Source organism: Belonocnema kinseyi, chromosome 2, assembly GCF_010883055.1.
Source record: "Belonocnema kinseyi isolate 2016_QV_RU_SX_M_011 chromosome 2, B_treatae_v1, whole genome shotgun sequence".
Lineage (NCBI taxonomy): Eukaryota > Metazoa > Arthropoda > Insecta > Hymenoptera > Cynipidae > Belonocnema > Belonocnema kinseyi.
In genome coordinates, this window is record NC_046658.1 from 56480678 (window position 1) to 56490717 (window position 10040).

The following is a 10040-nucleotide window of genomic DNA, read 5'->3' on the forward strand; positions in this document are numbered from 1 at the left end:
TAGGGTTGTTTCACGATTTTAGTTAAAATAATTTTTTAATACATAAGTTTAATCTGAATCGAAGGTGCGTTATAATTTTTTTTTCTGTTGACTTGTTCAACAGTAAAAAATTATTAAAAATTGAAGGCGGTAAAGTACTTATTCAAATTGGTGTCACGTGACTCAGAGAGTCTCATAATTGTCTCACTTTTTTGATCTTATAGCTTTATTTGTTAAGGTTTGTGTAACAAAAAAATGTTATCCTGTTATAATATTTGGATTAAGAGTCAGTAGTACGTTGAAGGAAATTATTAAGTACAATTATTAACACATTTTAAAATCGTACATATTTACGAATTGTTCAGTAAACATGACTAAATTTAAGAACTTTTTCAATGAATTCTTTATACATACCATGAATATATCTATTTTCGGAAGATTTGTGCTCTTGGCTTTTACGAGGCTTTTACGCAGAAAAAAAGGGTTCATGGCTTCAGGCACTGGACGCCGAAGTTTGCACTAGGATAAAAAACGCATGAGTAGAAATCCGGCCGAACTCTGCTTCCTCCGGCGGCCGGGGGGAGCAGGAGCCGAATTTTAAAACTCAAATCCGGCAAGCAGGAGGACCTGTTAAACACTTATATCATATAAAAAATGATTAATAATACATGAAATCCCCTTTTTATCTATAATTGAAACACTGGACCGTTTTTGTCCTATAAATTTAAAAATTTTAAATTTTCTAAAAGAATTTCGAAAGATTTAAATTCTGGTCTTTAATAAATTATTGTTCATGGAAAATAAGAAAAAGGAAACTATAATGATGGTTGTTAGTTTTTTTATTTTGAAGAGAACAGATGTATAGCTATTCTTTATTTATCGAAATTGAATTGATTTTTAATCATCTTAGATTCTGACAAATCAGTTTTCAAATTTTTCGAGTATTTAAGAAGATAAGTTAGATAAATACCTATAGCTACGAGTTAGGTATTTTCACTTCAACCACCAGCTATATAACTTCACTTCATCGTGTGCAGCGGGGAAAACAGTGCACGAGAGAAAACCTTCTTTTTGTAATATCGTCGCAATAAATAATAATTATTATGATTTTATTATTTATTTATATATTTCTGGAAAATTAAAAATAATGGTCTAATACACTTGTATAGAACAAATTCGTTTTTACAAATATATTAGCGAAATAGGGGAAAATGGATCGAATCCCGCATGCATTTGGTCCTTTGTTTTCCCCTCAAAACTAAAGGTTAATCTGAATTGTGACAGCTTCACAATTGTTTTGTCTTTATTAACCTAGATAGTTTGTCTGATGATGAAAAAAAAATGTTTTTAGTCTTAGCGACAAGAAAAAGAAAATTGTTACATTCTGAACTTGTTAAAAATATCACTTTCAAAACATTGAAGACCTTTTTGAAATGCTTATTATTCACAAAATGAAAATTCAAAATCAGAAAAAGAATTTCTTAAATATTTCATAAACTGCTAAAAAATTTGGGAATCATTCATATATTTAAATTTTGGCACTAAATCAAGGTAATTATTTAAATTATAATTCGATCCTTTGTTCATTCTAACGATCTCATGCATTACTATTTTAAACTATTTTTTTTACCTTAGAGGCATTACATTTTTGTTAATTTGATTTGTTGATTTTTGTACGAAAATTTCTTTAGGAGATTTTCAAAGTCACTAACAACTTTTGAAGAGACTTCGGATTCTGATATGCAGAATATCGGATCAAATGCAGATATAACTGAAACTACTAATAGCACCATTTTTCCTTCCTCAAAATGCCAATCATTGGACGATCTATCAATTTCAAAGGAGCAGGTAAAATTTAACCTTTAAACCGGCTTTTAAACCTGAATTTATTTTCCACTTTTTTCTTTTTTTAGGACAATCAGTTACAATAAACGAAGTTTATTTAATATGTTTAAGCTCAAAGTAATTGCATAGTAAATTTTTTCTATCATTAAAAAAAAATTCCGAGTACCTTAAAAATAAAAACAAGGTACAGTTTTCAAAATTGACGAAGATAATAAGCAAATTTTATTTTCAAAGTTGTACGAACTGAAACATACCATCTCGGAATTGGAAAAAACTATTCTAGTGAAAGATTCTCAAATGGAATATATGCAACGTAACAATAAAAGATTATCAGAAGAACTGAAGAAGCAGCACAGGATCAACAGGAATGTAAAACGTAATTTTATTATGAATGTATAATGCATTGTTATTAATTATTATCACTTTTATATTGTTAATAACATTATGTGGTATTTGAAAAAGATTCTAAAAAATTAATTAAATCGCATGAAAGACTAAAATCGAAAGAAGGATTTCGTTTCTATATCTTTATTGTGATTATAGGAAATTGATTGTAGAAAATAATTCCATAGAAAACGCTTTAAGGATAATCAGTATTGGAATAAGTAAAAAAAAATGTTGGAAAACCAAATGCAAAAAATAGACAAATTACAAAGCAAAAATTTGTGAACTTTCGTTAAAATCTCATGATACATCTCGAAATCTTTTTAAAATCCCTTGAAATCTTTGAAATAATTCGAAATTGAAAGAAATACTTTTAAATCACTTGAGGGTACATTATATTTAATCCCTAAAGTTCTCTAAGTCCCTTAAACTTTGTGGCATTCTTTAAAATTCATTAAATACTTGGATACGCCATAAAATTCGTTGACTTTAAATCACTTGAAGTTCTTTGGTAGCTTTTAAAATAACTTAAAATCCTGAAAAGTTTTTAAATTCTTTCATATCCTTTGAAATTGTTAAAATCCAGTGAAATCTTCGAAAATCGTAACAATCCATTGAGAACGGTAGAAATTATTTTAAATCCCGCGATTATGAATGGAAGTTTTCTAACAAAAAAGGTTCAAGTCCCTAAAAATCTTTAAAATATCTTAAATTTCCTTTTTAAATTCTTGGAAAGTCAATACAATTATTTAAATCTTATCAAATTCCATGAAATACCTTAAGATCCCTTAAAATGTTTGAAATCTAGGAATTCTTTGCAATTAAAAATTCCATTTATTCCATAAATTTCTCTAGAAATCCTTTAAACTTGAGCCTAAAATCTTTGGAAGTCCCAGAAAATTCTTTGAAAATCCATTAAAAAAGTTGACATTCTTTAGAAATTGTTAAAATAATTTACAATCCCTTGAACTCTTTGGAGTAATGAAAAATCCTATAATAACTAAAAAACAAATTCGAAATTAAGTGCAGTATAACATTTTAAAACTTCTTTGGCCTTTTTTATAAATTTATTTGTCAGATATTTGCTTCTTTATTTCAATCTTAGAATAACCAAAAAAAAATCTCACACCGCGCAAAGAGCTAGTGAAATATACTATAACTTATTTTGCGTTTTATATTTTTATATTTAAATTTTTGCGCCATGAGTGCTGCATGCAAACCGTACATAGTTCAAATCTATAGACTTTTGTTTATAAATAAAAAATTTTTCAATAAATAATTATTACATCTTTTAATTAACTCTTTACGCTGATTATTCCTGATTATTCGTAAATTACAATCATACTTTAAATTCAAATAATCCCTGATTCTTGATAATCCTGTGCACAGTTTTGACACCGTGGATGCCTTATGGTAGGGGTCAATACAGATGTGGGTAATGACGAAACCTGTAATTTTGTATTGATCGCGGGAAATTGCCAACGATTAGAACTGTTGGCAACGCCACTTTTTATTATTTGTAATGTATCTAAAAATGTAATGCAATCAACACTATAAAATATGCATTCTAACAATTTTATGGGGTTTTAACTAATTCCGAGGAAGCAAATTTTTTTAATATAATTTTTTATTTTTTATTGTAAACGATGCAATATATCACAAAAGAGCAAGATGTATTTTTTTAGAACTTTTTGAGATATATGTACTTTTAGCTACATGTTGTCTTAAATCCCTTGTTAAAATCTTTTGCATCATGAATCAGTGGTTTGATAAGATCGAAATTTAGATATATCGTACATATTACACCCTATTTCGCAAATAAAAATAGAAAAATTTTAAAAGTGGGGTTATTAAGAAAATCCACTTTCAAAAATTTTATAAAAAATGCCGCTATTTTGTTATTAAATTTTTGTGATCAATTTTTAAGAATTTGCAGATACGCTTTGAATGATTGTAAAAATGAAAAACAAAATTTTTGATAAAACTGTGAAATATATATTCCTATGTTTTCATCATAGAATGATATATCCAAATACCAAATTATTCTGACACCCCAAACTGGACTTCTGCATGGATTGAAATCACATTATACAAAATAAATTTTGCGTTACTCTGATTACTATTGATAATTTAAATCTGTGATTCTGATCAAGTTTATTTTCTTCTAGAACAGCTGGATGATGAGAGATTCTTTTATCAAAAGGAGAAGGATCACTTTAATGAGGAAATGCAAAACCACAGAGAAAAGTACCTTGGAGGTTCTTCAAAGTATCATCGTCTTGAATTCGAAAGAATAAAAGCTCTTTTGGAAGAAGAAAATAAAAAGTTAAAGGACGAATTATTTGAAAAAAAGCAAACTACATATAATTTATGCGTCAAATTTTTAAAAATGAAACACGAGAGAGATTCTTTTCGCGAAAAATTAGATAACTTAACGAAAGAGCATTTACAAGTGATGGCTGAAATGATGGAAAAACTTGATGAGGCAAGAGAGGAACTTAATATAATAGTGTCCATAAAATTTCAAGATCCACTGCCTATAAGTAAAGCAAAATATCTTCAGGTAATAAAAAATAAGATAAAATGTTTTTAATAACAAGTTGTAGTGCGAGATCTCGGATAACATAGCTGGTTTCAGTTTGTTCTTTGCTGAGATTTCAAAAAGAATAAAACAAAATGTAGATTTTAGAAGATTCTGAAAATAAGAGTTTTTAAAGAACTTTTAAACGGATTTAAGAGAATAAAGAAATTTTTCCGGATTCCTGGGCAAATTAAATATTAAATTTAAGAGAATATTCAAGAAGATTTCCAAACAATACAAATGATTTTCCAAAATGGCAAAAAAGTCTGTAGAAGATTTTAAGACAAAATTGTCCAATTTTGCAAGTTCATACAATTTTTAAAATCAAGTTAGTTCAAGAGAATTAAACATTTTTTAAACATTAAAAAATAATTTTTAACTTGAAAGATTTCCATTTTTTTAACACAATGTAAATATTTAAATATTTTGTAACAAAATGTAGAAAGTTTTTTAAAATTAAAAAGTTTTTAAAAGACATCTAAAAATGGGACTATTGACAAATCCCGAAAAATAAAATTGTAGACTCTGTAAATATCACAAAGAAGAAAATATTCAAAATAGAAGATTCCCAAAATTATAAAATTGCCGAGAATTTTAAATTCCTATAAGTTGGCAAATTTCGGAATAGTACAATTTCTGACCGTGCAATATTACTGAATTTTAAAATTTTCAAAATCTAAACAATTAAACAATGTTTAAATAATAAATAAATAATATCTGATAATTTCCCTGTGTTGGGCATATTATAATGTCAGATATTTTACACCATAGGCCGTTTTTTTGGCAATTTTAAAATTCGGTGATATTATAAATTTTATTGTCGGCAATTTTTTAAATTTGGAGATTAAAAATTGGCAGCAATTTTCTAATTTTGGGAATTTCCTATTTCGAATATTTTCTTCTTCGAGAACTTTTCAGGGTTGGGAATTTTATTTTTCGGGATGTTTTAGCTATAACCTAAAATACAAAATATTTCATAAGTTGAAAATATTTCCAAAACTTTATAGAACATTTGTAAACATCTTCAATAATTCTAAGAGTCGCAATATCTCAAAAACTGACTCGAATTTTTCCTCAAGTTTGGTAAAATCCTCTTAAATAATTTTCTTTCCAACATTTTTTAGATTATTTTTCTATCTGAAATTTTTCAAATTTTCTTCAGAATCTTAAGAAAATTATATTGATATATAACATTAAAAAAACTGATAATGCTTCGCTAAAATCCAATTTTAGTTCGAATTTAAGTGTTTAAAAACTTGTAACAAATAAATAGGTATAAAAAATTTGTATTTCAAATAAAAAATGATCTTTCGTTTTAAACAGATAAACGACACGCGCGCAATTCTTGATGGTAGTATGCAATATTGTGTAGATTAAAATGCAAATGGGTTAATGCTAAATTAAGAAGTATAATCATTAGAAAAAAAGAGATTGATGTAAAAATTTATAATTACTGAAATGAGGATTTTAAAATCCAATTAAATTTATTTAAATAACATTTCTGAGCGCAGATCTATTTCTTCGAGCAAGAAAGAAAATACTGAAACAGAGTTTCTTTTGTAGATTGTGAAAAGAAATTGTCGCCTAGTACATGAGAATGCAACACTAAAATTGCAAGTTCAACATTTAATCCAAATTGTTGAGAAATTTAGAAATGAATCACAAAAATTGAAAACTGTAGATATCGATGTCAAAAGCATAGAAAAATTAATAGAGCGTCATCGCAGGTCCCGTCGTCCGCTAGATTCTGAGATGACTTTAAGACTGTAAGCAAATTTTATATTTAAATAGAATTGCCACTGACCATGACTGGGAAATCCGGGAATTAGCCTGAAATTTTGAGTGCCGGGAAAAAGCCGGTAAATCGCCGAAATTTACAACAAGAAAAAACCGACATTTTTCTGATTTTTTTTTACCTTTGCAATAAATATCGTTAAGTTAATGTTTAGTTAAAGAAAGAATGTTATCCTTTTATAATCTACGAGCATATTTGAGAATTTAAAGCTTGTGTTGATGGATCGTTTAAATACTAAAGTTCCTTTTATAGTATTTCAGAACGAAAACTTCCTTCTTAGATATTTAACATAGCAATTACGTTTTATAAAAGTCTACCAGTTGCGGGGGCACATTCTCCTCGCGCGCCGTTCGCTTCTCTCGCAAGTTTTCGGGCCGTACTGATAATTACATAGTAAGATTCATACTCTTTACTCTAATCACATCCATCAAGTAGAGTCCTCCACGGGGGCCCATTAGTATCCAAGGTCTTTTGCTTCAGGCGTCTGCTACTCCACGGACACTCTTCATCACACATCTCTTATAAACTATTTGTTGCTGCACTTTCCTGTCCTAGCGTACCAATTTAGCTTTCTTTACGTCCATACATTTTCTCATACCATCACATCCACCATTCTTTTCTCTGTCTGCCTCTGGGTACGCTACCATTTACTTTACCTAAATATGGTTATTTCGACAGTCGTTCTACTTTCATTCTCTTAACATGTCCAAACTATCTCAATAAATTGTCAACTATTGTCAAACAGTGTTTCCTAATTATACGCCATATTCTTTGAGAATCCTCAATACTGACTTTATTCATTAGCATTTTACCACACATATTCTGCAGAGTTTGCATGCCAGCTGCGTTAACTTTACTCTTACTTGCTTACTTTACTCTTTCCACGTCTCCTGACCCTCTGAATCTGAAAGAACAGGTTTTACGAAGGTGTCCGCTATTTTCTTCAAAATAGTGAATTTTCGATTTGAAATCTTAGGCATATGTTACCTACATTAATCTTCTTTGAACAAATGTATTGCCCTATTATTCTAATATTTTCTTTCGAGAAATCACTCTTTTTTTCCTGTTTTGAGAGTAATTTTTGAACAAAAAGAAAACGGGGAAATAGCCTGGAATTTTTTTAAGTTTAATGAATTTTAAATAAAGCTTTCTCCGTATGTATAATTAAGATAATTTTCTATCGCGAGTGATTTAATGAATATTAGAGAGAAACACTTGCAATGAAAATAAGAAGGAAAGCGTAATTTAGAAAAAAATGAAGAATTCGTTCTAGGAAACAATGATTTCTTGCAGAGATTACGTCTGTTTCAGGCCGTCTAGGGACAAAATCGAGACGCGTAAGTCTTCGGATATGGAAGCTTGTCGAGCCGTCGACCAATCGGGTGATGCTAAGTTGATATCGAAACTTCGAGCGAAAAATTGTAATACATTTATGAAGATGGAAATGGATACTCTTTCAAAATCTAATAATAAACTTTTTGTGGTACCGGAAACTTCATGCACTCAAAGTTCTCCTGCACTACCGACTTCTACCATCCAGCAATATCATTTTGTTTTGGAATCTGGAAATGTATTTGAAAAAAACGTGGAACTAAAGAATATGGCGACAAATACGTAAAAAAATATTTTCACGGAAGATAATTCATATTGAAAGAAAATGATCAAAGAAGATTTTGTTTTCATTCTATAAAACAATTTAATATTGTTTAACTCATTTAATTTTGATCACAAAAATATAAATACGACTGAATACTGAATAACTTTAGTTGAAAATAGAACTACAGATAAGGCTTCTGCAATAATTTATGTAATTATATATCGAATAGTTTCTATTAAAACATTTTTTAAAAAGAAAAATTCTTTTTTCTTTATGTTATTAAGCTGAAAGGATAATTACAGTTTTTGGCAGTATTTATTAATTTAACACGTAAAAAGATTATAACATTGTTATCTACGTCATTTTCAGTCTAAAAATGTATTAAAATCTACAATTTTCTTACACCTACTAACTCTCCTATTTATAATTGTTCCTTCTCCATTCCACTTCCTCCTTCTTTCTCTTTTTCTCCATCTTACCCAACACCCTCTCCACCCATGCTACTGCCCTTTTGTCCCCCCCTGTTATGCAAAAATACCTCCATGATAATCCCACTTCTTTTCACCTCCTCACATTCCTCCAACCAGTGCTCAACTTTTGCATTCCCCTTCCTACACAAATCACACATTCTCTTCTCTCTAGAATGCCAAAATCTATTAAAACTCTCCATGCAACCGCATCTCATTCTCGCTATAAGTTCCTGACAGGACAAATACACCCCTCCCCTCCTAATTTTTGGGTTTTATATAGCTCACTGAATTGCGCCCCAAATGCGCTCAAATGCGCCATAGGTTAAAATGTTTGCACCACAAAACTGTAGGAGTTATATCAGGTGTTTCGGGAGGGAGGGGAGCTACCCCCATTTTAAAAACCAAAATTTAAATCACATGATCTTGAAGATATTCATATGCTCCATAGAGAAAAAAATTTTGCGCCACATTCATAACCGAGTTATCAGCGATCAAAATGGGGGGGGGGGGGCGTGATTTTCTAAACTAATAACATTTTTACAAATTCAGAATACCCATCTTTCATAACTTAAAATGCGCCACCACTCAAAAATTTTGCGCTAGCTAATTAACAAAGATATCATATTTTGGAGGTGGAGGGAGGCAGTGTAACGCAGGTGTTAAATCCTCAACATTGATGTGTAATACAAAGTTGAGGACATGGATTCTTTCGTCTTCAAATGCGCTCATATGCGCCATTAAATGTGTTTGAAAATCTTTAAAATTGCCTGAATATAGAAGTAACACAATTTTATAAAGTGATGACCAACCAAATAGAAAGTTTGCAATCCGCATTTATGAAGGAAGTTTTCTATGTGGATTCAAATACGCCATGAAGACAAAATGTTGCGCCACATTGATAACCGAGTTATCAGTGATCAAAATGGGGGGGGGGGGGCTATCGTCATTTTTCTAAACTAACTAAATTTTTTCAAATTCATCATACTTATCTTTCATAACTTGAAATGCGCTCAAGTGCGCCACCACTAAAGACTTCTGCGCTAGCTAATTAACAAAGATATCGTATTTTCGACCGAGGCAGTGTAACGCAGGTGTTAAATCCTCAACAGTGATGTGCAATATAAAGTTGAGGACATAGATTCTTTCGTCTTAAATTGTGTTCATATGCGCCATAATTTTTTTTCGTTTTGAAAATTTTGAAAGTTGTCCACGATATAGAGGTAACAAAATTTTACGAATGATGACCAACAAAATAAAAAGGTTTCAACCGCATTGATGAAGTGACTTTCCTATGGCAATTCGCATGCGCTCATATGCGCCATTAGGAAAAAAATTTCCACCACATTGATAACCGCGTCATCAGCGACCACAATGGGGGAGGGGGGGGGC

General features: G+C 30.1%; 1 protein-coding gene across 3 annotated transcripts; it reads left to right on the forward strand.

Annotated features, from left to right (window-relative positions):
- Positions 1–1318: 1318 nt before the first annotated feature.
- Positions 1319–8314, forward strand: LOC117167660 (protein Hook homolog 1-like). 3 transcript variants are annotated; one of them, XM_033352748.1, is made up of 6 exons: positions 1319–1530; positions 1671–1827; positions 2059–2200; positions 4377–4771; positions 6353–6555; positions 7896–8314. In XM_033352748.1, the coding sequence occupies exons 2-6, from the start codon at positions 1720–1722 to the stop codon at positions 8200–8202; spliced, it is 1155 nt and encodes a 384-aa protein (XP_033208639.1). In that variant the 5' UTR covers positions 1319–1530; positions 1671–1719; the 3' UTR covers positions 8203–8314. The 3 variants fall into 3 exon arrangements, with proteins under 3 accessions (XP_033208639.1, XP_033208640.1, XP_033208641.1); XM_033352749.1 differs by having other exon boundaries at positions 2059–2193; positions 4382–4771; XM_033352750.1 differs by lacking the exon at positions 1319–1530 and adding an exon at positions 1893–1941 and having other exon boundaries at positions 1706–1827.
- Positions 8315–10040: the final 1726 nt, after the last annotated feature.